Raw genomic sequence first — 27,161 nt, forward strand, 5'->3', positions numbered from 1 at the left:
GAGTGATCATCTAAGTCAGGTGTTGCTGATATTCAAGTAAGATAAGAACTCAGACTTGACTATTAGATTTAGCAAACTGAAGGTCATTGTTGACCTTGATACAGCATTTTCAGTGGTGGAGGTGAAAACTTCATTCCAGTGGGTTAAAGGGAAAGGGAGGAGAGGAATTGGAATCGGTGAGTATGGACAACTCTTTTGGTAAATTTCTGCAATCAGAAAGGAAAGGAATAGGATGGTAGCTAAACAGAATTAAGGTTGTAAGTGATGTTTTGTTTGTGTTTCACTTAAAGGAAGAAAACATATTGAAAGGCTTATGGGAAAGATTCAGGAGAATGGAAGAAATTAATGATACAGGAGAGAGGTGGAGAATTGAGGAAGCAATCCTAGAGTAGGCAAGCAAAGCTGGGATCTAGTGTACAAGTAGACGTGTTGGTCAGATCTAGGAGCGTGGATCCTTCACTCAACGACCAGAGGATGTGATGGTGGTAGCCTTTGGAAATTACCTTCTCATTCTTTTTTTTGTTTGTTTTTGATAAACTAGAGAGCAAAATAATCTGTTGAGAGTGATTAAGAGGAAAGAGATATGGGAAATTTGAGAAGAATGAAGAAAGTATGTACTTTTCTTTTAAGTAAATGGGAAAGTATATGGGACAAGGGAAATTTACCATAAACCTAGGCAGTGTTAGAGCTCCACCTGAGGATGGTGATCATGCATTTAAAATGTGATGGGAGAACATGTTTTTTCTCTAGCCATGTTCAACTGTGCCAGTTCAAGTGTAGAGTGAGTAGAGAGCTAGATTTAACTAGGGTTAGAGTTTTGCCAAAGAAGTTAGGTATAAGAAATAAGAGAATTAAAAATGGTAAAGGAGTACAGAGTTATATGTGAGGGAGTCCTAATTATTGGCTACATAACTTGTGGTGGGTAAAGAAAAAGTGAATATGGAAGGCATGGAGGGACAGTGGTGATAAAATCAGTGAATTTTTAGGTCCCCATGGGCTTAAAGGCCTGAAGGATTGTTGGAGCCAGCGAGTTAGCTGGAACAAATGGAAGTGGTTGTCAGAAAGCCGTGTGTCATAAATTGAAATTACGGAGGGAATGAAGTTATTGGTAATCAGAAAGTCTAGGATATGATCATGGTTGTGTGAGATGGAAGTGAGCAGAATAAAAGATCTTTGGAGAAGAGAAAGTCAAGAAACTGATAGACTAGAGTATTAGAATAATCATCTATGTGATTATTGAAATGATTAAGAATTATGACAAGGGTAGATTTGGAGAGAGTGATATTGAGCTGAAAGTTAAAATTTCCAAGAACTCATGGATTGGTAGAAGGAGTAACAAGGATCAAATTGCATGATATAAGTTACAGGAGATTTTGAGCCTGGGAGGTTTTAGGGAGGAGGGAGAATGGCTGGAAGAAGCTGTGCATAGCAAGGAGGACACTGACTTTATCTCCAAGTCTATTTGGACATGGAACGTGAGAGGGCTTTAGGGGAATTGGCATTTTCAGGGAGGAGCTGGGTTTCAGTTAGATTTAGAAAATAAATGGAACATTCAGAGACGAAATTGCAATTATTAGTGGTGTTAATCTGGATGGAGAAAGGCTTAGCTTTATTTAACTATATTAAAAAGCATGTGATTTTTGACCTAGCACTTCATAATCCAGGTATATTTAAGGATATTCTTGCATATGTGAAAAGTGACACACATAGAAGGGTATTTATTTTATTGCAGCATTGTTTAACAGTGAAAGACTAGATAGTAAATGTTGCTTGCTAGACTGGTTAAATAATTTATGATATACCCATATGTTGGAATTCTGTACAACCACTGGGGGAAAAATGAGGTAGCCCTAACATGTACTCATGTGACATGATTGTCAAGATACTATTAAGGGTTGGGGGAAGAGGGTGATGTGCAAATCAGTATGTACAATATCATCCAATGTGTTTAATTAAAAAAAAGAATATGAATACACATATGCTTATTCATGCATAGGGTAACTCTAGCAGGATGCACAAACTGTAACTATTAATTGTCTCTAGGGAGGCCAGTCGGGTGCTTATTTGGCAAGATTGGGAGGGAGACTTGCTTTTCTCTGTATGCTTTTTGAACCATTGCCTATACATATATGTATTTTTAAAAATAAAATAAGTTTTAAGAAAAGATTCAAGCCAGGTTGTGAAGGATCTTCGGTAATGGAGTTTGGATTTTTCATGGTAGTAAATGAAGATAATTATGTGAATAGAGCTGTGTTTTAGGAAATGTTACCTAATATCAGTCCTTCAAATGGATTAGAAAAGATAAAAGTCAGGACTGGCAGACTTGTAAGGAGGCTATTGCAATAGTCCAGGTTTGTGTTAATGCATCTTTCTGCAAATTTCTCAAATGTGTTTTGTTATAACGTCCTGGTTTTCCATCATCTAGGTCAGTGTTTGGCACATAGCAGGCACGCTGGTTATTTGATGGATGAGAATATTCAAGCATCATCCATTTTCTTCCAGTGGGCCTTCATAATCATTGACTCTTGAATTCCTCTGGCATGTTTTGTTCTTATCATTTGGCATTTGCTTATTTTAATAATAATAATAATAAATTTTTCCCACTAATTATAAACCCTGTGAGGCTACTTTGCTCTTTTTTTCTCCCTCCATTTAAATTGTTGCACAGGATGAATTATGATATGTCATTACTATCACATATAAAATGTAGTAGGTACCATTATTTTATGTTATTATTACTGTTTATCTTGCCTTTGTGTGTGTTCCTTGAAGACTAGCCCTTTTGTTCTCATTAAAATGGGAGTTTTGCATAGTGATTGAGAGCATAGACTCTGAAACTAGATGACTTGACTTAGAATTATCCAGTGAACTTTGAGCGAATTACTTAACGTTAGTATACCTCAGTTTCCTTATCTATACAGTAGAGATTTGAAGATTAAATATATTTTATGTAAAGTGCTTAAAACAGTGCTTGACACATAGTGTTAATTATGTTATGGAAGTTTTCGCCGTTACTATTGATTTGGAAGAAAGTCAGTTGAATAACCTCAGTTCTTATGTACTTTACCTGTGTTTGTGTTCCTTAAAGTTCTGCTCTTTTCATTAAAAAGGCCATTTCTGAACCTTTCTTTGTTTCCTTGAAATTATAGCAGCCCCTGTCTCTTGGAGCACACTAACATGGTAATTAATTGGACCTTTAACAACTTTGTTCACTTTACATTTTCTTTTTTTTATTATTTATTTTTTATTTCATTCTATTTTTTACATTTATTTTTGGCTGCATCGGGTCTTAGTTGCAGCACGCGGGCTCTCCCTTGCGGCGCTCGGCTTCCCTCTAGTTGTGGCATGTGGGCTTCTTTCTAGTTGTGGCACGCAGGCTCCAGAGTGTGCAGACTCAGTAGTTGCAGCGTGCGGGCTCCAGTGCACATGGGCTCTGTAGTTGTAGCACACAGGCTTAGTTGCCCCGTGGCATGTGGGATCTTAGTTCCCTGACCAGGGATCGAACCTGTGTCCCCTGTATTGGAAGGCGGCTTCTATTTTCTTTTGATAAATTGGATTCTAGTGTTCAGGGATATTAATTCACCTTGTTTGCTAATAAATGTTTTATAATTACAAAAAAATATGACAGTGAGAATACTGACAAAATTCCCTTCTTGAGGTATTGACGTCTTTACATTGCTTTATGCTACACTGTACTAGATGTATGCATTAATCAGGTGTCCTGTGTGGCCTGTTGCCTTGATGCTTAATCACGTGACTGATGGCCCTTTTGACAAAGAATACAGCCAGTTTCCCACAGCTGAATTACATTTTACAGCTGCTTAAATAAATCACTTTTTAAAAACAGTTGAAACAATCCAAGTGTGAAAGACAAATGCAGTTTATTTTCATGTTTAATTAAGTCCCCATTCATATAATTTTTCAAAATGTTTATTTTTTAAATTTAAAACGTTCTATGAAAATGAATTTATTATTACAATTAACTTTCATAAACCACTTGTTTTATTACTGGTGATAGTGGATAGCAGAAATGAATTTTGTATAACAAGACTTCTTACAGTTCTTTTTTGAATTTCATTGCACAAGCAAGTATGTTTTAATTTGTTTACCTTTTATTTCATTTTTATTTCAGCCTAACTAATCATTGTTTATTATTTTTGTTTGTTTTATCAGATTTCATAAATTAAAACAGTTGAAATACTGTATTGTGAAATAAAAACCCATCTATTTTGGATTAGCTCTCTGTACCTGAAAACTACATTATTCTTTTGAGTTATTCCATGATCTGTTTCTAGAGTCTAACTTTGTTTTCTTTGGGAACAAGTATGATTAAATCTGTGTGAGGTTGGGAACAAATGATTCATGTTTGGAAGAACTTAAATTCTGAGTCTTAATTACGTGGAAGTACTTGCATTTTTTTTTTTAAAGGAAGCTGTTTGTCTTCTTTTTCCTTTTAACCAGAATTTACTAGAAATAATACTATTCTTTATACTTTTTGATCAGTATTTCTATTAAAATCTTGTTTTTAAACTACAGAGAACCTCAATATTGTAGAATATTAAAAAAGGATACTATCTAGGTCCTTGTAATACTAACATATTAAGAAGAAAACATAACCAGAATGTAAGAAAACGATAGCAGTAAAGTCAAAACAAAAAGTTAATTTTTTAGTATGAGAGTTAATAATGATCTGATATAGCTAAAAAGTAACCTTTGTTGAAAAAAGAGAGCTGTGTTGAATAATGGGGTAGCAAAGGAAGAAATAATAGACTCAATTACTTATTTAATATCATCAAATCCATTCCTTTGACAGCATTTTAATTTATATGCCAGTTTTCTTCCTGCAGTATCTTTTGACTTTTATTTTAATAAGTTAGTGTTTAAACTTTTTTTGTATTAAAAACAAATAATTTGGAAGTGGCATGTTGACTTTTACTGGTACAACATTTGGAATGTTTTTGACTTATTAGCCATGCATGTTTGTAGGAGGAGGAAAAGTATTTAGAGATAACATAACTGGTATTCCCTTGAAGTCTCAGCCATAACAAAATTTCCTAAGTTAAGGATAGGATTTCAGTTCTGATAACTCTGTCCTTTGACAGACACAGTAATATTTCTCCTTCTGTGGCGTGAGGCTGTGAGTATAAATTGAGTTGGGATAGATGAATAGTTGCCATCGATACAGTTATGTTGGATTAGAGTCCGCAGGGCAGATGACATTAGCTGAGACAGCAGTACAGCTGAAATTGTTGTACAGATAAATCTGTTGCCTTGCTACATAGTCATACTGTATTGGAGGGAGCATTTGCTGAATTGTGCAATAGTCAATGACATTTAATCAAATTCCTTTAAAAAATTTATAAAATTAAGGAAGGATTTAAAGCTATAATGAAAACTGAGCATTTAAAAGTGTATTTTTATGGGAAGTATTCTTAATGTGTCCTTATTTTCCTTATTCATTATCAGCTTAGCAAAGATTCTTACTATATTATTAACTAACCATATATTTTTTGGTAAAAGGATATCACAGTTAATCTATGCAGAAAAGTATGTCATGTAGGTATTTATATGCATTTAGTAAATGATTGAAATATGCAGAGTACTAGCATATCATTTTAGCCACTTACAAGATGCTTTGGGCAAGTTACCTCAACTCTAGTCCTCAGTTTTCTCATATGTAAAATATGGATAAATTAATACCTATCTCATAGGGTTATGATGAGAATTAAATGAGTTAATATGTGCAGTGGTTATAGTTAGTGAGTGGTCAATGAATGTTTATTATTATTATATAATTAGTTGAAGATCAATAAGAATTCTTATGTATTCTCTAATTTTATGAATAAGCTTCTAGAAAGATACTTAACTCATTGAGAAATAATGTATGTGATGATTCATTTTACTCTTAATTCCATTAGGTCACTTAGTATTCTTGCTGATTATGTAACAACTTTTTTAGGACTCCAAGTCCTTGTGCTCTGCTTTGAAGTAGCTTATTTTGAAACTTGTATTAAAAAGTCAGAGAGGGGTGAATTTCCTAAGTAACTTGAATTGGAGAGATTTTTAGTTTTTCCCTTGTTTGTTTGTGGTTCATAAATCAGAGAGATCATATTTGATTGGGAGATTAGAAATGGATTAGGGGAACATAATGATTATTCAAAGATTCCATTCTTATGTGTATTTTATCCTTTTGTCATCACCTCTTCCTTAATTGCTTCAGTAATTCAGCTTGTGTACTCATTTATTTATTAAAATAACTTTAAAAATTGTGAAATCCTATCATCCCCATTGTATGGTAGGAAGGGAAATAGCTAGAATTTATGAAAAGATTTATTGGCAATTCTCTTTTGACGTATTTTTAATATACCAAACTATTGAATCTTCCCTCACTACTTTTACAGTATAACTTGTTAGCCTTGACAGTTGGGTATGTTGTAATATGGTTACTAAAGCCAAGTTGAAAACATGTCAAGTTACTAGGAACACAAGAACCATCTATGGTTCAGAATTGTGTAGCTGTGCACAGTTCTCCACCACTTGTAATTTTATATGCCTTGATAATGACTTAATCTGGACAAAAGGCCTAGTACAATTTGAGGTCATTTCAAGTAGATCTATTATCCTTGTAGACAGAATCACTTTAGAAATAGAAAAAAACAAATTCTGAAATGTTGTCACTGTAAACATCACAAGGGTAGGTAGATAGTCTTACTGATCCACATATGTACTTTTTCCCTTAGTATTGAATTTGACCGGGATTGTGACTACTTTGCAATTGCTGGGGTTACAAAGAAGATTAAAGTCTATGAATATGGCACAGTCATTCAGGATGCGGTGGATATTCATTACCCCGAAAATGAAATGACCTGCAATTCCAAAATCAGGTATTTACATTATTTCCTTGGCATAATGCAGTGTGTATATAACAGTATCTATAATTAGTATGAGTTTGTTATGGTACCTTTTCGTGAGACTCCTTACTCATTCATGGTGAACACTTTAATTGTGTACAGAGGATACGTCAGAATATCTTTTTTATAGACATGGGTTGCTTTTTCCCTGTGGGGGTTAGTAGTTAGTGTTTTTCTGTTTGCCAAATGAAAATCCTCTTTCTTTCACTTAATCAAATAAAGGTCTTTATTGTAGATGGCCTTTCATGGGGTATTGAATGAAGGATTACTGTAGCCCAATGAATAGTGTCTCAGAGTCAAGAATTTTTCCTCTAGCATGCGTATATCTAAACATTATAATTGTTTACAGTTTTAAGAATTCTTTTCAGAAGAACATTTTGCTTCTTTTCATGAGGGCATAGTATTTAAGTTTCATGTATTAGGGATTAGAGTTCATAATGAGTGCTTTTTAAATCTGGAGTACCGTTAAGGCTGCAGAAACTGGACCCTACTTCTGATCTCCACCCCCGCCCCACGCCTCACCCCCAAATCTTGGAGGAATCCTAGAATCTGTATTTTTAAAACAATCTTCCCTGTTTTCATAGGCACTGGCTTAAAAGGGAGTGATGTAAGGAAATCACTTAATAATAAATTTATTTAGAACTTAGAACATTTTCCAGTCATCCTTGTACCTTTTTTATCTGGATGAATGACACATATAGTCTGTGTGTATATGTGCTCCTTTTAATAATGTTAATAATATAGCAAGTATTGTAGTCTTTATTTGTTATAGTTTTCTTTTTTGTTTTCTAATTCATTCATAAAAATGGTAGGCTGGTAGTGCTCATTCATCAGTGGTGCTCATCATTGAGAATCTGTTATAGTTATTAGTTTATATACTTTATTCCTAAGTGAAAAGAATACAATGTGAGTAAGACATAACTTTATTGAATTCCTATGTGGCAGGCATTGTCCTAAGTGCTTTGTCTTAAGCTGACCGTTGTTGCCCCATTTTATACACAAGGAAGCTGAAGCACAAAAAGGTTCATTAACTTGCTTAAGATTGCACAGCTATTCTCTGGAGGAGCCAGGATTCAAACAGAAGTCGTTTGGTTCCAGAATCTGTGCTCCTAACCATTTCATGCTACTCATTTATAAAATAGAGGCTCTAATAGTAATACCTGTTTCATAGGATTGTACTTTAAGTAAATCCACATAATGCACTCAGCACAATACTTGGCCCACATCAAGTAAATGTTACTATAATGAAAATATGGATTAGAGGGTTTACCTTTTCTGTCTTGACATATGTAAAAATTATGGCAGTACTGTATGCACCTTGGCATAAAGAGAAGGAAACAGTTCAAGGCTGGAAACTATGGGCTTGGGGCTGAAAGGATCAATATGTAAGCTTGCCTAAAACCAATTCGGAGCACACCAATTGTGAAAGTGAACTAAATTACCTAAAGCCGCAGCTAGTAAGTTGCAGATCTGGAATTTAAGCTCAGGTCTATCTAAATCCAAGGCTCTTAACTGTTCCATATAATTTCTCCCAGAAATTCTAATAAGTGTATTTAAAGTTGCAAATGAACTCTTCCAACCCCTAAAATTTAGCATGAATGCAACTAGTAGAGAGCAAAAAAGCTTTGTGTTCAAATGCTTGGAAATCACCTAGGTTAATTGCTTTGCTTTCTAGGTGACTTTGTTCTTTAATATACATTAGCTTTACTGTATGCATGATGTGCAAATGTGTCTAACCAAAAGAGTGTATTTTTAGATGTCACATTCTCAGTTTTGAAACATTTGAGAATAACTGAAACCATAAATGTTAAAAGTTTAATTCTAACTGTTAAATGCATTTAATTGAAATTTCAATCATACACTTATATTAGTTAAGATTTGGGTGTAAATACAGAAATCCAATTCCAACCAGTTTATTGGTTTATATGATTGGGCACAACTGGATCCAGGGGCCTAAACAGTCTGATTAGATCTCTGTCATTCTGTCATGGCATGTTCGTGCCCCCTTGGCCTCTATTATCTTCATTTACAGACATGCTTTTCTCACGTATCAAGGATGGCCAGTAGCAACTTTAGGCTCATCATATCCATCTTCCAGCTCGTGATGAGCGTGAAAAGTGGTTACAGGTCATAACTTGGTAGTTTCAATGGAAAAATCTGGGAATTATTTGATACCTTTCTTCCCAGATGTATTGTGGGCAGAATAATGATTGTGAACTCATGTAAACCATTTTGAAAGGGTTCTAATCTTTCTGAACATATCAAAATTCTTTGTACCCATTGTTATTTATTTTTATGTAAAATGAGGCTTAACTGTATTCCTTTCTTTCAGCTGTATCAGTTGGAGTAGTTACCATAAGAACCTGTTAGCCAGCAGTGATTATGAAGGCACCGTCATCCTATGGGATGGATTCACAGGACAGAGGTCGAAGGTCTATCAGGTAAATAAAGATACTAGTTGCTTGTTTTAAGAATCACATTTTCAGTTTTTAATAATTGTAGAGCTTCATGTGTTTTATAGTTACAAATTTAAAGTCATTATTTAGCATTTTCTATACCTACGTAATTCCAAAGAGATGCTTCTCTGAAGCATCTCTTCAGACTTTTTGCATTTGTAGAATGTATCAAATGAATTTCCAAAAGCAGTAATTTTGTAAATGTGTATATAAAAAGTTTAGGAGCTACTTTGCATCTCATTTGTTTTCATAACCAGTTCTTTTCCCTCCCACCATAGTGACAAATTGGTATCAAGTTTGTTTGTTTTGCTTTATTTATTTTAAGATCTATATTCTGTTTGAGACTACTTTGTCTTCCTTCTCCATCCAGGAGCATGAGAAGAGGTGTTGGAGTGTTGACTTTAATTTGATGGATCCTAAACTCTTGGCTTCAGGTTCTGATGATGCAAAAGGTACTATTTGAGTCCCCTCCCCCAGCTTAATTCCTTTTACTGACAGAGATGCAGATATTTATTGAAACTCATAACAATCCTTTGTGATGACTGATTATTCTAAAAATAATCTACTAAGCACAAAAATCTATATTTCTTGGAGTGAAAGAAAAATGAATATGCTGCATCTTCATTATGATAATGTTTTCTGGGTTCATGCCACACTGTGACATTTTTATAACCAGTTCCTTTATATATACCATGAAATGAACTTTAGTCATCTCTGTATTTTGAATTATATTAAATTCTGAGTGCATACCAAAATCTTTTAATGAAGTTTATCATGTTTCAAGGCAAAAATTCTACATCTCTTTCTGCGAATTTTTTTTTTTTAATAAATTTATTTATTTATTTATTTTTTATTTCTGGCTGTGTTGGGTCTTCATTGCTGTGTGCGGGCTTTCTCTAGTTGTGGTGAGTGGGGGCTACTCATCGTCGCGGTGCACGGGCTTCTCATTGTCATGGCTTCTCTTGTTGCGGAGCACGGGCTTTAGGCGCGCAGGCTTCAGTAGTTGTGGCATGTGGGCTCAGTAGTTGTGGCTTGCGGGCTCTAGAGCGCAGGCTCAGTAGTTGTGGCGCATGGGCTTAGTTGCTCCACGGCATGTGGGATCTTCCTGGACCAGGGCTCAAACCTGTGTCCCCTGCATTGACAGGCGGATTCTTAACCACTGCTGCACCAGGGAAGCCCTCTTTCTGCCAGTTTAATTGACCTCTCTCTTCTATTTTTTTTTGGTATATCCATCTTTACTATTCATTCTTTTCTGTTAACCTCACTGTCTTGTTTTGGCCTGGTTCTTCTCATCATTAGATTTATAAAGCCCTGTTAACAAGTTTCTTTTATCTTAGAGTTAGTAGCCTTAATTTCTTTGCCCTTTCCTTCTTTTCAACATGTAACTTGCAGACTAGTGGATAGATAGGCAAGGGTGGCTCTACCATTGAAAACTTCATTTCACAATGATAGAGCTGTCATATTCTGTAAAAGGGAAATGACATGACTGACTTGACCCCCAAAAAGTTTTAGATCAAAAAGTAGCAAGTTGTTTACCCACAGTATATATAGATTGTAATACTTTGCTTCGCAATTGCTTTAAGAAATTATCTTCGAATTTCTGAATTATTTAGAGCATTGTGCTACAATTGACATTTTTATGTTGGAATACAAAGTTTCATTAATTAAACTTTTTTTTTTTTTTTTTTAAATATTGGAGTGGGGTAGCCTTTATTGAGAATACTTGTGTACTTCCTCAGGAAAATAGAAGTAATTTAAGTAAGAAGAGCAATTTAAGTAGGAAGAGATTTTTTTTTAATTACGTACTGATTTTATTTTTTTTTAATTTATTTATTTTTGGCTGCATTGGGTCTTCGTTGTGGCGAGCGGGAGCTACTCTTCATTGCGGTGCATGTGCTTCTCATTGCAGTGGCTTCTCTTGTTGCGGAGCACGGGCTCTAGGTGCATGGGCTTCAGTAGTTGTGGCACATGGTCTCAGTAGTTGCGGCACACGGGCTTAGTTGCTCTGTGGCATGTGGGATCTTCCCAGAGCAGGGATTGAACCCGTGTCCCCTGCATTGGCAGGCAGATTCTTAACCACTGCGCCACCAGCGAAGTCCCTTGATTTTAAATTATATTAAGATACACATAAAATAAACCATTTTAAAGTATACTGCTCAGTGGCATTAAAGTACCTTCACATTGTTTTGCATCCTTCACCACTGTCAATCCATAGAACTTTTTTCATACTGCAAACCTGAAACTCTGTTTCAGAAACTGTTTCTGTTTTACTGAAACAGTAACTCCCCATTCCCCCTTCACCAGCCCCTGGCAATCACCTTTCTAATTTCTGTTTCTTGTGACTGGTTTATTTCACTTAGCATAATGTCTTCTAGGTTCATCCATGTTGTAGCATGTGTTAGAATTTTGTTCTTTCATAAGACCGAAATATAATCTATTTTATGAATATACCACATTTTGTTTCATTCGTTGATGGACAGACACTCGGTTGCTTCCCCTTTTTGGCTGTTGTGAATAATGCTGCTATGAACATGAATGGCAAAATATCTCTTCATATCCCTGCTTTAAGTTCTTCTGGGTATATACTCAGAAATGGAATTGCTGGATCATATGATACATACTTAATTTTTTTAGGAACTGCCATTCTGTTTCCCACAATGGCTGCACCATTTTATATTCCCACCAATAGTACCCAACTATTTCCATTTCTCCACATCCTTGCCAATACCTGTTCTTTTATTTTTCCTTTTTTTTTTTTAATAATGATTTTAATGGGTATGAAGTGGTGTCTTACTGTGGTTTTGCTTTGCTTGCATTTCCCCAGTGATAGTGATGTTGAACATTTTTTCATGTGCTTATTAGCCATTTGTATATCTTCTGAGGAGAAAGGTTTATTCAAGTCCTATGCCAATTTTTTAATTGGGTTTTGTTGTTGTTATTGAGTTTTAAGAGTTCTCTATGTATTCTGAATATTAATCCCTTATCATGATTATCAAATACCTATTATATATGATTTATTGATAATGTGCTTTGATGCACACAATTTTTTCATATTGATGAATTTCAGATTGCCTATTTTTTTCGTTTGTTGCCTGTGCCTTTCGTGTCATATTCAAGAAGTCATTGCCAAATCCAATGTAATAAAGTTTTTGGCCTATGTTTCCGTCTAATAGTTTTATAGTTTTAGCTCTTACATTTGTGGCTTTGATCCATTTTGAGTTCACTTTTGTACATGGTGTAAAGTAAGGGTCTGACTTCATTTTTTACATGTGAATATCCAGTTTTCCCAGAACCACTTGTTGAAAGGATTGTCCTTTCTCCATTGAAAGGTCTTAGCACCCTAGTTAAAAATCATTTTATCATATCTGTGAGGGCTTATTTTTGGACTCTATTCTTTTCCATTGGTCTATATATTTGTCATTATGCCACTACCGTACTGTTTTGATTACTGTAGCTTTGTTTTGAAATCAGGAAGTGAGTCTTCCATTATTTTTTCTTCTTTTTCAAGATTGTTTTGGCTATTTTAGGTCTATTAAGATTCCACATAAATTTTAGGATGGATTTCATTCTATTTCTGCAAAAAAACTTCATTGAGATTTTGTTACAGATTGCATTGAGGCTTATAGATTTAATTGATCTTTTCAAACCAGCTTTTGGTTTCATTGGTTTTCTCTGTTGACTTCCTGATTTTAATTTATTGACTTTTGCTCTAATTTTTATTACTTCCCTTCTGCTTACTTTAGATTTAATTTGCTCTTCTATTTCTAGTTTCGTAAATTGGAAGCTCGGATTATTGATTTTGCTTCTTTTTTCTTTGCTTAATATGTGCATTCAGTGCTATAAATTTTCCTCTGAGTGCTGCATCCCACAGATTTTGATAAGTTATATCTTCATTCTCATTTAGTTCAAAATATTCTTAAGTTTCACTTGAGGTTTTTTATTTGACTTATGTATTACTTAGAAGCATGTTGTTTGATCTCCAAGTATAATTCCATTGTGGTCTAAGAAATACATTGTATGATTTCCATTCTTTTAAATTTGTTAAGGTGTGTTTTATGGCCCAGAATGGATGAATGTTGCGTGTGACTTTGAGAAGAATGTGTATCCTACTGTTGTTGGATAAAGTAGTATGTAGATATCAATTATATTCATTTGATTTATGGTGTTGTTGAGTTCAACTGTGTCCTTACTGATTTTCTGCTTGCTGGATCTGTCCATTTCTGATAGAAGGGTGCGATATTTTTTAGATTCTACATGGATCTATGTATTTCTTCTTTTACTATACCACATTGTCTGGATTTGTAGCTTAAGTCTTGAAATCATTTAGTGTGAATCCTTCATCTTTGTTCTTGAAAACGATTTTAGCTCTTTACTTTCTCTGCTTTCCCATGAACAGTTTAGAATCAAGTTGCCAGTACCTACAGAAAATCCTGCTGGGATTTTGATTGAGATAGTATTGAATCTATAGATTAATATGGGATGAGTTGATATCTTAATGTATTGAGACTTCCATTCCATGAACATGGTTTGTCTCTTCATATTTAGTCCTTTCTGGATTTCTCTTATCATAGTTTTATTGTTTTATAATTTTTTAAAATTAATTAATTATTTATTTATTTTTGGCTGTGTTGGGTCTTTGTTTTTGTGCAAGGGCTTTCCCTAGTTGCGGCAGTAATTATGGTTCGCAGGCTCTAGAGCGCAGGCTCAGTAGTTGTGGCGCATGGGCTTAGTTGCTCCGCTGCATGTGGGATCTTCCCAGACCAGAGCTCAAATCCGTGTCCCCTGTGTTGGCAGGCAGATTCTTAACCACTGCGCCACCAGAGAAGCCCTGTAATGATCTGTTTTCAAATCTTGAGGTAGCCTTACATTTCCAGGAAAAACCTCATCTTGGTCATGATGTATTATCTGTCTCTTCTGTACTGTTAGATTTGATTTGCTAATTTTTTGGGGGGGATTTTTTTTACATCTATGTTTATGAGGGTTATTTTTCTATTCTTGTAATGTCTTTTTGTATCAGGATAATGCTGGCCTCCTAAAATGATTTTCCTTTTCTGTGTTTGTACCCCTGGGTGGGGTGGGTGGAGGGAAGTGATTATTTAGAATTGTTACTGTTAAATTCTTAAATGTTTGGTAGAATTTGTCATTAAAGCTTTCTGTCCTGGAGTTTTCTTTGTTTGAAGGTTTTAACTAAGAACTTAATTTCTTTAGTAGATTTAGGACTGTTCAATTAATCTATTTCTTTTTGAGTGAGCTTTGGTAGTTTGTATCTTTCAGGAATTGGTATTTTGTGTCCTTTCTTTTTTTTATTATTTATGTACTTAGATCAGTGTGATGTTAGGTTTATCAATCTTATTGATCTTTTCAAATATCTAACTGATTTTATTGGTTTTTCTGTTTTCAGTTTCATTGATGTTTGTCCATTAATTTTTTCTTCTTGCTTTGGGTTTAATTTCTTCTTTTTCTAGGTTGTTACAGTTGAAGTTTATGTCATTGATTTGAGCATTTATCTTTTCTAATATAAATATTTTTTGTTATACATTTCCCTTTAAGCACTACTTTAACTGATCCCACAGATTTTCATATAATGTGTTTTTCATTCAATTTAAGATTACATCTGTGACTTCCCCAGTGGTCCAGTGGTTAAGACTCCGTGCTTCCACTGCAGGGGGCACAGGTTTGATCCTTGGTCAGAGAACCACATGCCGTGTGGCACAGCCAAAAAATAAATATATAAAAAATATAAAAATAAATAAAATTACATCTAATATCTCTTGTGATTGTCTTGCTTGGCTAAGAATTATTTTAAAATATTTTAACATTTTCCATCTTTTTAAAAAAATGTCAGAGCTCTTACTGTTACCAATTTATAGCTTAATTCTTTTATAATTAGAGAACATATTTTTATATAATTTTAATCCTTTTAAATTTGTTATGATTTGTTTTGTGTCCAGAATACAATCTACCTTGGTACGTATTCCAAGTGCATTGAAAAAATCTATACTCTGCTGTTTGATGGAGTGTTCTATAAGTGTCAGATCAATCTTGTTGATAATATTTTTTTGGTTTTCTATATCCCCCTTTTTTGGTCTCCTTGTTTTATTAATTATGAAACAGGAGTGTTGAAATCTAGTTTTATTTCTCCTTTCAGTTATCTTGGGGAAGAGGGTGTTTTGCCTCACTTTGGGGGGAAGCTGTATTGTTAGGGTCAGGAACATTTAGACATGTTATATTTTCTTGGTGAACTGACCCTTTTATCAGTATTTAATGTCACTCTTCATCCCTATTGATATTCTTTCTTCTGAAACTGCTTTGTTAGATATTCATCAAACCAGTAATTTCATTCTTTTTTCCTTTGGGATTCCAACTGCATGAATGTTAAACCTTTTTATTTTGTCTTATAGGTCCCTGAGACTCTGTCCTTTTCTTGTCAATATTTTTTTCTTTCTTCAGATTGAGTAATTTCTCTTCTGTCTTCACATTCACTAACTTTTATGTGTCCATCTCCCTTTTGCTATGAATTTACCTCAGTGACTCTTTTATGTAAATTACTGTAATTGTTTTAAATTTTTCTATTTTGTTCTTTTTCACAGTTTCTATATCTCTTCTGAGTACGTCTGTCTTTCCATTAATTTTAAATGTGTTTATTACTTTTACCCCATGGAACATAGTTACAGTAGTTGCTTTACAATCTGTTTTATAGCATTGCTCTGTTGATTGCATCTTCCTTTGAAAATTCTTCACATTTTCCTGGATTTTTGTATGTTGAGTTATTTTGAGGTTATATGTTAAGCATTTTGAATATTATTTTGTACAACTCTGGGTACTGTTCAGATTTTCTGGAGAGTGCTTTGTTTTGTTTTTTTAAATCGGGCAACCAGTTGGTTTAGATTTTGACTGTAAGTTCTATCTTGCCTATGTGAGTGGTTGTTTTACTGTCAGGTCAGTTTTCAAAGCCTTTGCTGTGCTCCATTGGTTTGCCTGATGCATATGCCAGTCAGAGGTTAATCTGGAAATTAGTAGGTCTTTTCAATGCTCATAACCTTTGCCATTCTACTTTGTGTCCATCTTGCACATAGAACTCAGAAGTAACTACAAGACTTATGCTGTTCATACACAGAAGTATGGGATCTCCTTTTCCAGTGCTTTCTTTTTGAAATTTCTCCTGCACACTCTTCATCCCCCAGAGTCTTTTTTACTGAGGGTTTCTCAAGAAAGTAGCGTTTTCTGTACAGATGAGTTACTCCTTTTTATGGCCATGGAGATGGAGTTTCTCTTGGTGCATTAGCTTCCCATACTGATGCAGCTCTGTGACTAAAGCCCTCCCTTGGGGAGAAGTTGAAAGAGTAAAAGGATGAAACAAAAGAAAAACAATGAAAATTACTCCCAAACCTCTGGCTTGCAAGAACCCCTTTTATTAGTCTTATGTCCAGAGACACAGGGATTTTCCTTAGTTTTTGCTGATTGAGGTACTGACTTTGCCTCTCTATGGGAGAATAGAGGGAGGAACAAAACGGTGTTCTCACCTCCATGTTGGTCACTTCTTAAGTCTTGAATTTCCTCCCCCAAATGACTGGTTTTCCTTATTATTCACATTCCTCAGAGAGTCACTTTCTGTTTTCTTGATAATTGTCCAGAGTAAACTCACAGTGAGAGAGACTGACAGATTACTCTGTCTTGGTTGGTACTAAAATTCCCAAATGCATTTAAGCCTCCCTCAAAAGTGTTACAGGCATACCTCATTTTATTGCACCTTGCTAATACTATGTTTTTTACAAATTGAGGGCTTATGGTAACCCTGTATAGAGCAAGTCTGTTGGTGCCATTTTTCCAACAGCTTTTGCTCATTTCATGTCTCTCTGTCACATTTTGGTAATTCTTGCAAAATTTCAAACTTTTTCAATATTTTTATATGTGTTATGGTGATCTGTTATCAGTGATCTTTGGTGTTTCTGTTGTAATTGTTTTGGAGTGCCACACACTGCACCTATATAAGATGGCAAACTTAATCGATAAACGTAGTGTGTGTTCTGATTGCTCCACCCCGTCCGTTCCTCTGTCTCTCTCCTTCTCTTCAGGCCTCTCTATTCCCTGAGACATAACAATGTTGAAATTAGGCCAGTTAATGACCCTCCGTTGGCCTCTAATTGTTCAATTGAACAGAAGAGTTGCACATCTCACTTTATTATTTATTTATTTTTTATAAATCAAAGTATAGTTGATCTACAATGTTTGTGTTAATTTCTGCTGTGCAGCAAAGTGATTCAGTTATACATATATATATACATTTTTTTTCATATTCTTTTCCATTATGGTTTAACTATACTGAATATAGTTCTCTGTGCTATACAGTAGGACCTTGTGGTTTATCCATCCTGTATATAATAGCTTACATATGCTAACCCCAACCTCCAACTCCATCCCTCTCCCATTCCCCTCCCCCTTGGCAACCACCAATCTGTTCTCCAAGTCTATGAGTCTGTTTCTGCTTCGTAGGTAAATTCATTTGTGTCATACTTTAGATTCCACATATAAGTGATGTCATATGGTATTTGTCTTTCTCTTTCTCACTTTCTCGCTTAGTATGATGATCTCTAGGTCCATCCATGTTGCTGCAAATGGCATTATTTCATTCTTTTTTATGGCTGAGTAGTATTCCATTGTATATATATATGTACCACATTTTCTTTATCCATTCCTCTGTTGATGGGCATTTAGATTTTATCCATGTCTTGACTATTGTGAATACTGCTGCTTTGAACATAGGGGTGTATGTATCTTTTTGAATTATAGTTTCATCCAGATATATGCCCAGGAGTGGGATTGCTGGATCATATGGCAACTCTATTTTTAGTTTTTTGAGGAACCTCCATACTGTTTTCCATAGTGTCTACACCAACTTACATTTCCACCAACACAGTGTAGGAGGGTTCCCTTTTCTCCACACCCTCTCCAGCATTTGTTACTTGTAGACTTTCTGATGATGGCCATTCTGAGCACTGTGAGGTGGTACCTCATTGTTGTTTTGATTTGCATTTCTCTAATAATTAGTTATGATGTTGAGCATCTTTTCATGTGGCACATCTAACTTTAAATCAAAAGCTAGAAATGATTAAGGTTAGTGAAGAAGGCATGTTGAGAGTCAAGATAGGCTGAAAGCCAGGCCTCTTGCACCAAACACTTAGCCAAGTTGTGAATGCTAAGGAAAAGTTCTTGAAGGAAATTAAAAGTGTTATTCCAGTGAACACATGGATGATAAGAAAGTGGAATAGCCTTATTGCTGATATGAAGAAAGTTTTAGTGGTCTGGATAGAAGATCAAATATTCCCTTAAGCCAAAGCCTAATCCAGAGCAAGACCCTATCTCTTTTCAATTCTGTGAAAGCTGAGAGAGGTGAGGAAGTTGCAGAAGAAAAGTTTGAAGCTAGCAGAGGTTGACTCACGTGGTTTAAGAAAAGAAACTGTCTTTACAACATAAAAGTGCACAGTGAAGCTGCAAGTGCTGATTAGAAGCTGTTGCAAATTATCCAGAAGATCTAGCTGAGATAATGAAGGTGGCTCCACTAAACAGCATATTTTCAATGTAGATGAAACAATATTATGCCATCTAGGATTTCCATAACTAGAGAAGAGAAGTCAGTGCCTGGTTTCAAAGCTTTAAAGGACAGGCCGACTCTTGTTGGGGCTAAAGCAGCTGGTAACTTGAAATTGAAGCCAGTGCTCATTTGCCATTTTGAAAATTGTAGGGCCCTTAAGAATTATGCTAAATCCACTCTGCCTGTGCTCCTTAAATAGAACAACAAAGCCTGCATGACTGCACATCTGATTACAACATGGTTTGCTGAATATTTTAAGTACACTGTTGAGACCTCCTGCTCAGAAAAAAAGATTCCTTTCAAAATAGTACTGCTCATTGACAGTGCTCCTGGTCATCCAAGACCTCTGATGGAGAGAGACAATGAGATTAATGTTTTTTTCATGCCTGCTAATACAACATCCATTCTACAGCCTATAGATCAGGGAGTAATTTCAACTTTCAAATCTTATTATTTAAGAAATACATTTTGTAAGGCTATATCTGCCATAGATACTGTGATTCCTCTGATGAATCTGGGCAAAGTCAATTGAAAACAGAGAAATTGTTCATGAAAGGAAGAGTTAGTAGATGGGGCAGACTTCACTGCTGTCTTACTTTAAGAAGTTGCTGCAGCCACCCCAAGCCTTCAGCAACCACCATTCTGATCAGTCAGCAGCCATCAACTTAGAGGCAAAACAGTCTACCAGTAAAAAGACTCAGATGATGGTTGCCATTTTTTAGCAATAAAATATTTTTTAATTAAGGTGTGTAAAAATTTTTTTTTTGATATAACGCTACTGCACATTTAATAGACTGCAGTATAATGTAAACATGGATTTTACATGTATTGGGAAAACAGAAATTTGTGACTCCCTTTATTACGGTACTTGCGTTATTGTGGTGGCCTGGAACAAAACCCTCAATACAGGAATGCCTGTATTTACTGTTTCTTAAATATATTTATCACTCCTTGACTGTTTGGTGATTTTACTTATAAAATATAGCCTTTATAATAATTTTATAGTAAGAATATTTTAAATTACTTTTAATGTATTTTACACGAAAATATTTAACATTTTTTATATTTGTTGTTTAATCAATTTTTAACCATTATTAACAATGGAAGTTATTTTTTCATTGCATAATTACACAGTCCTTACAAATAATATTTTTCTGATTTGTATATTTTAAAAATAGTTTAATTCCTCATAAATGATGACTGAACTTTTTTCCCCGACAGATCAACCATGTTGATCTAACTTCTCTAAGCCAGTTATAAGATTAAAAGTTTAAAAAATAAATAAATAAAAACAGTTTACTTCCAATTATATGTGCACATATTTGCATGTTAAAGAACTGTCAGTACCTAGCAAGGTAATCAGAAAAGAGTTTCATGAGCCATTTTATAAGTTCTTTTGGGAAAATGTATTTTCCTTTTAAAATACATAACCTAAGAGTCATTTCCAATAAATAATCTTGCTTTTGAAATAGAATAAGCACATTCTTTAAAGGTTTTTTCCCCTCCATATATGAGTTTGAAGAATTTAGGCTTTAGGACACCCTAAATTTAGCCTGATTTATTCCAAATTTTCATAGTTGTATATGTTAATGTAAATGTAATATAAAAGTGCTGAATTTGAAATCTTGGTAAATTTTAAAAATTAATTTTACTTAACTCATACTGAATGAAATGCTTCCACTTCTTATCATCAGAGGACTAAAAATTGAACTGCAACATAATAAATAAACAGCATTATGATAACAGTTATCATTCCCATAAGTTATAACTCTACTAAGTATAATATCTCCTGGATCCAAATGAAATTAAAAGGCTTGTGTTGGCCAGCATCCCAGATGGACCCCAGTGATCTTTGGCTTCTATTATTCCCACACTTGTTTAGTTCCCCTGCTTCCCCATTGCTCCAGTCTGCATGATACCAGAGTACTGTAGAAGTGAAGGTATGTCCCTTCTGAAATTAGTTTATCTGTCTTCATCATTCTCTTTCCATTCACTTGGTTTGGGAGAAGCTAGCTGTGTCATAAGCCCAAATGGTGGGGAACCGAATCCTCACGCCAAGAGCTGTGTTGAGTGAGCTTTGAAACGAATCCTTCAGCTCAGCTTTACTGTGACCTCTGAACCTTGAGACGGTGAGCCAAAAGCACCCAGCCAAGCTGCTTGGAGATTCCTAATTCTCAGAAACTATGTGACATAGTAAATTTTGTTGTTTTAAGTTGCTAAGTTTTGGGGCAATTTGCTGTGCAACAATAGCTAACTAATGCGACAAGGCCTGTTTTCTCTTTGATGAAGATTAAAAGAAAAACTTATGTTTGATAATTAGCACTGTCAAAGTACACATCTTTGTGTTTAATCTTTTACCCTTTTTTAGACTTATCAAATAGTATAGATGTTTATGATAGTTTTGGGTGAAGCAGCATTCTCCCTTTTAATTCATTCTGTTTTCTGTAGGATCTAGACAGTAGTTCAGAAGTGCCTTCAGGAGTACCAGATATGAATCATACTCATACTTGTACATTCTCACTAAAGACAGGCTTTCTTACTGTGTCAAACTCCTGGGCCTGTTTCCTTTATCTTTTACAATGAATTCTTTCTTAGGAAGCTTTGTGCAAATAGATATACGGTGGACCCAGTCTGAAAAGCTCAGAAACATAAATCCTGCACATTGAAATTGGTACTGGCATTATTATAGATATGTAATGTGTTCTGTTTTTGGAAAAAATAATTTTGAACAAAAGAACTTATGGAGTGTTTAACCCAGACTTTAAAGATTTGTAGATGATAAACCTCACCAATCCTCTAGGGTAGTTGGATTTTTAAAAATTCAGGACTTTTTAATGGGACTTAAGATTCAGGTGATACTCAAAAAAAACAGAAAAACAAAAAAACAAAAACCTTTTCTTTACCTATTAACATTACTCAAACTTGTAATAAAACACTTAGTTATAAGTAAAAAATTCATTTCCTAAAGGCAGCTAGATAGTATTCAGAATAAGTTTTTTTTTGTTTTTTTGTTTTTTTAGTCTCCTACATTTTGACATGATTTTCCTAAGGGTCACTATTTTGATTTTTTGCTGAGTGTCACAGGAGACTATATAAATAAGGGCAATGTGTTTTGTTTGATTTAATTGCCTTAGCTCTTCATCTTGAGGATATTTTCTTTTAAATTCGCTTTTGTTTTTTCTTGCCAAAAGGAATTTTCACAATAAATGTTGAGACTGTAATTCTGTAGTTAAAAGAAATTCTTACTATCAGACTTTTAAGGAGAAAGGAACCATAGTTCCTTATTGTGAAGAACATCTCATTTATATTTGTCTTAGACATTTTCTTTTTTTTTTTTGGCCACACCACGCAGCTTGCGGATCTTAGTTCCTCTTAACAGGGATCAAACCCAGGCCCCTGGCAGTGAGAGCGCCAAGTCCTAACCACTGGGCCACCAGGGAATTCCATCTTAGACATTTTCTTCCGGTACTTTTATTGATTTCTTTCTCCAAAAGATTATACTATTTTACCTTTTGACCTGTGATGTTATCTTAGGATATTAAGTTGATTTTAATGTTATTTCATCATATCTGTTGTATTAGTTCCCTAGGACTGCCATAGCAGCGTACCACTACCTGCCTGGCTCCTACAATAGAAATTTATTCTCTCACAGTACTGCAGGCTTAGAAGCCCAGAGTAAGGTATTGGCAGGGCCAGTCTCCCTCCGAAGACTCTAGGGAAGAATCCATCCTTTCTGCCTTCCTAGCTTCTGGTGGTTACGTAGCAGTCCTTGGCATTCTTTTACTTGTAGCTGCATCCAATTTCTGCCTCTCTCTACACATCGCCTTCTTCACTCTTTGCCTCTGTAGCCAAGTCTCCCTCTCCTTATAAAGATATAAGTCATTGGATTTAGGGCCCATCCTATTCCAGTATGACCTCATCTTAACTTGATTACATCTGTAAAGACCCTATTTCAAAATAAGTTGACACTCATAGGTACATAGTGTTAGGACTTCAACATATCTTTTTGGGGAAAACAATTTAACCCACAATACCTGTTCTATTTAATAACTAATAACTTAAGAAAAGCATTATATTCCTTGTGCATTTTTCTTTTCTATGCTTTATATATTCAGTGTATCTTTATAGTATTTTAAACCTTAGGTATCCTTACAGTTCAGACAGTTATATTAGATTCTAATATCTTACGTGTTGAAAATTATAACCATGGTGGTTACCATTATGTCTTATTTTTAAAATGTAAATGATTACTCCATTGAGAAAATTACTTTGAAATAAAAAAGACCTCACTTCTAAGTTGGCTGTTGTTCTGTTAGTTCTGGTTCATTTTTGTGACTACTCATATTTAATAGTCATAAAACACTGATATATAGCCCTTGTTTGAAAAGGTTCTTAGTGGTTAGTAGTGAGGTTATGGGATTAGTAGGTGCTCCATAAATATTTGTTGTGGATTAACTTTGGCTTGCCACGCTGTTAGAGTACAGTTCTACCACTTGATATTCTAATCTATAAGTACTACTTGACATGCAGACTTTTAATTACAGCTAGCCATCTCATCTCAGAATTGTGTATCTTAATTGCCTGAACAATTGTATGTTGACTGAAATAGCACATGATTCCTATTGGAAAATAACATGAAACAAATCAAATATTTCTATTTAAAACTGTTATTTTTTTGTTTTAGTAATGAGTATCTTATGTTTCTCTGGGAAGGCTAATAGATTCATCAGGTTTTAAATAACTTTTTTTAATGATTAATTTTTATTCAGAGGTTTCACATATTTAAAGAAATGTTCTGTTCTTGTGAAATTCTGTTCATAGAAGATAAATGGTCCTGTTCACACAGAGGAAGTCTCTATTCTTATGAAATAACATTCATAGAAGTGGTAGTTGTTGGAACCATTTTTATGTTTTTCACTCCTATTTAAAGATCACTGTATTAATAATCCTAAAAAGATTCTAAAATTTTATTATGCCTCCAGCTCTATATTTTGGTTTTCAGTTCTGCTTTACACATTAGAATCACTCAGAAAGCTTTTTTTTTTTAAATTAATTTATTTATTTTTGGCTGCGTTGGGTCTTCGTTGCGGTACACGGGCTTCTCATTGCGGTGGCTTCTCTTGTTGTGGAGCACGGGCTCTAGGTGCGCGGGCTTCAGTAGTTGTGGCATGTGGGCTCAGTAGTTGTGGCTCGCAGGCTCTAGAGCTCAGGTTCAGTAGTTGTGGCTCACAGGCTTAGTTGCTCTGTGGCATGTGGGATCTTCCTGGACCAGGGCTTGAACCCGTGTCCGCTGCACTGGCAGGTGGATTCTTAACCACTGCGCTACCAGGGAAGCCCCCAGAGAGCTTTTTTAAAAACCACCAATACCTGGACCCCATCTGGGCACTGTCCTGACGAGACATTGGGACCCATAGAACGATGGATTAGGAAGACTTTTGTTGTTGTTATTGTTAATGTTTGTTATTAATCCTAATGTGCAACCAGGATCGTAACCTATATCTTGAAAGTCTATTTGTATTCTAGTGTCTACTAAGACATTTTTGTTTAAAAATGATATGCTTGCTCTGGTAACTCACAAGATAACATCTCACTTTTATACTTCTGTTTTCAGATCTGACCTGCTCTGATCATTCAGCTTTTCACTCCCTAATCCTTACAAATCTCAGTATATACCATTGGAATGGACTAAATATCAAATATTAAAGCAAAATTTTAAAGTTCAGCTAAGCAATTCTGTCACCTGTTACTTTAGACGTACTAAATCATACAACTAAGTTCCCATGTAAAATTTTAAAATCATGGAATTCTTAATTGAAAGATGAAATAAGAACTGATCCCATGTACTTTAAAAGATATTTGTGTATATATCATATATACAATCATATATATCGTACATGTGAAAATGTGTGTGTACTTGTGTATGTGAGGTTCTCAAAAGTGTAATAGGTTGGACGATAAACCATGTACTTGCCCTACTCATACACACACACACACACACACACACACTATTTAAAGAATACTAAGGCAAATACACATGTATTTCAGATTGCTTTTTTTTAACCTGTCTTTTATGCCTTAGTTATGAGATGTATTGATTATATAATGTTTTCTGACTTTGAAACTAAGCTCTGTTGGTTTAAATATACTGTTCTATTATTCATTCATTCAGTTTAAACATTTCTGATCCTAGTAAACCATCTGTTAGTATGAAAAGACAGCTGTGGCAATAAGCAGACTTTCTCAGTTACAGAAGCATTGGCCTATGTATTGTTTATTTTCATTTTTATTGTTCCTTACTCTTAGTGAAGCTATGGTCTACCAACCTAGACAACTCGGTGGCAAGCATTGAGGCGAAGGCTAACGTGTGCTGTGTTAAATTCAGCCCCTCTTCTAGATACCATCTGGCTTTCGGCTGTGCAGGTAAGAAATGAAAGATTTGTCTTCTTTTCTCGTTGGTTTTCATGACTAAGATAAAAGAACGTTTTAAAATGAATAACTTTCTTTGTAGGTTTGAACTTTATTTTCATTATACTCTAAATTAGAACTATGTAGTATGCCATTTTTACTCATTAATTGCTATGCCTTAATTTCAGTGTTCTGTCTCCCATGTCTAATACATAGAGATGGGTTTGTTGATTATTTTTGTTGTTGTTCCTCTGAGTCTTTGCATGCATGAATAATGCTTATGTGTTTACAAACTTAGGTCATAATGATGTTTAAACAATGAAGCTGTATTGTTTAGACACAGGAAACCTTTTTTTTTTTTTTTAATTAGAGGAAACCTAATAATTCCTTCAACAATTATTTATTGAGTGCCTACTGTGCACAAAGCACCCATCTAGGGGCAGTGAATAAGACAGATAAAGTCTTGTATTGTGGAGTACATGCTAACATAGTAAGTACTCAAAAAAAAAATCATACCAAAGAATTTTTTGTTAAAGTATTTTTCTTAACTAGGGTGACCAAATGTCTGTATTTGCCTGGAGCAGTCCTAGTTTATATTGTATTTGTCTTACCATCATAATTACTGATAGGGATTTCTTTCATTCTCAAAAGTGTTATGGGTTGGAAGATAAGTTATATGGTCACTTTTACTCATAATTCCTTTGTCTTCTATATCTGATTTCCTATCTTGAATGTTTACTAAAGCAGTAAACACCTGTAATTTAACTTTAGCATTGTTAAATCTCCTTGATTCCTTTTCTTTATTGATAATCTCGAGTAAAAAAAAAAAATATATAATCTAGCACCATATCATGAACACAATATTACCTTTTAAAAAGGTAAATTTAAATCTTAATGTGTCATAACATCTTTTCCTTATTCCAACTTACTATTTATTTCACTTGCATACTGACATAATTCCATAATTAAATTCCAGGAGGGTATGGATGAACATGTATATGTGGGTAGAATTCTCTTTTCATTAGCAGATAGATTTTTTTTTTCCCACATGCTGCTCTTTTCCATTGGGACCTACTATTCCCTTATTTAAATCCCTGTTTTGTCTCTGACTAGAAATGTTACTTTGGGCAAATTGATTAACTTCTCTCCCCAAGTTCCTTATCCTTAAAATAGAGATAGCCTTTTGGGTCTCTTACGAGGATTATGAAAGGAAGATGCTGTCTGTAAAACTCTTTGAACATGATGCTCAATAATTACTTAGTTATTATTATTAATTAATATTTTATCAGTCATTTAATTAGAGTAGCTTTTTGAGTTTTTAATATTATAAACATACTCACCAATGGCCATCTTTTTTTTTTTTGGTTTGAGTTTTTATTTCTTTTTTAACATCTTTATTGGAGTATAATTGCTTTACAATGGTGTGTTAGTTTCTGCTTTATAACAAAGTGAATCAGCTATACATATACATATGTCCCCATATCCCCTCCCTCTTGCGTCTCCCTCCCACCCGCCCTATCCCACCCCTCTAGGTGGTCACAGAGCACGGAGCTGATCTCCCTGTGCTATGCGGCTGCTTCCCACTAGCTATCTATTTTACATTTGGTAGTATATATAAGTCCATGCCACTCTCTCACTTCGTCCCAGCTTACCCTTCCCCCTCCCCGTGTCCTCAAGTCCATTCTCTACATCTGCATCTTTATTCCTGTCCTGCCCCTAGGTTCTTCATAACCTTTTTTTTTTTTTAAGATTCCATATATATGTGTTAGCATATGGTACTGTTTTTCTCTTTCTGAC

General features: G+C 34.7%; 1 protein-coding gene across 5 annotated transcripts in view; it reads left to right on the plus strand.

Annotated features, from left to right (window-relative positions):
- The window catches only part of COP1 (COP1 E3 ubiquitin ligase), a 271,776-nt gene that overhangs the window by 151,760 nt on the left and 92,855 nt on the right, over window positions 1-27,161 (plus strand). For all 5 annotated transcript variants that reach the window (XM_082437791.1, XM_082437795.1, XM_082437794.1 and 2 more), the window contains 4 exons: window positions 6,741-6,884; window positions 9,244-9,352; window positions 9,738-9,819; window positions 25,263-25,379. In XM_082437791.1, coding sequence (XP_082293917.1) covers window positions 6,741-6,884; window positions 9,244-9,352; window positions 9,738-9,819; window positions 25,263-25,379 — 452 coding nt within the window. The remainder of the gene's footprint in view (window positions 1-6,740; window positions 6,885-9,243; window positions 9,353-9,737; window positions 9,820-25,262; window positions 25,380-27,161) is intronic.

Source organism: Balaenoptera physalus, assembly GCF_965194825.1.
Source record: "Balaenoptera physalus genome assembly, chromosome: 1".
NCBI lineage: Eukaryota > Metazoa > Chordata > Mammalia > Artiodactyla > Balaenopteridae > Balaenoptera > Balaenoptera physalus.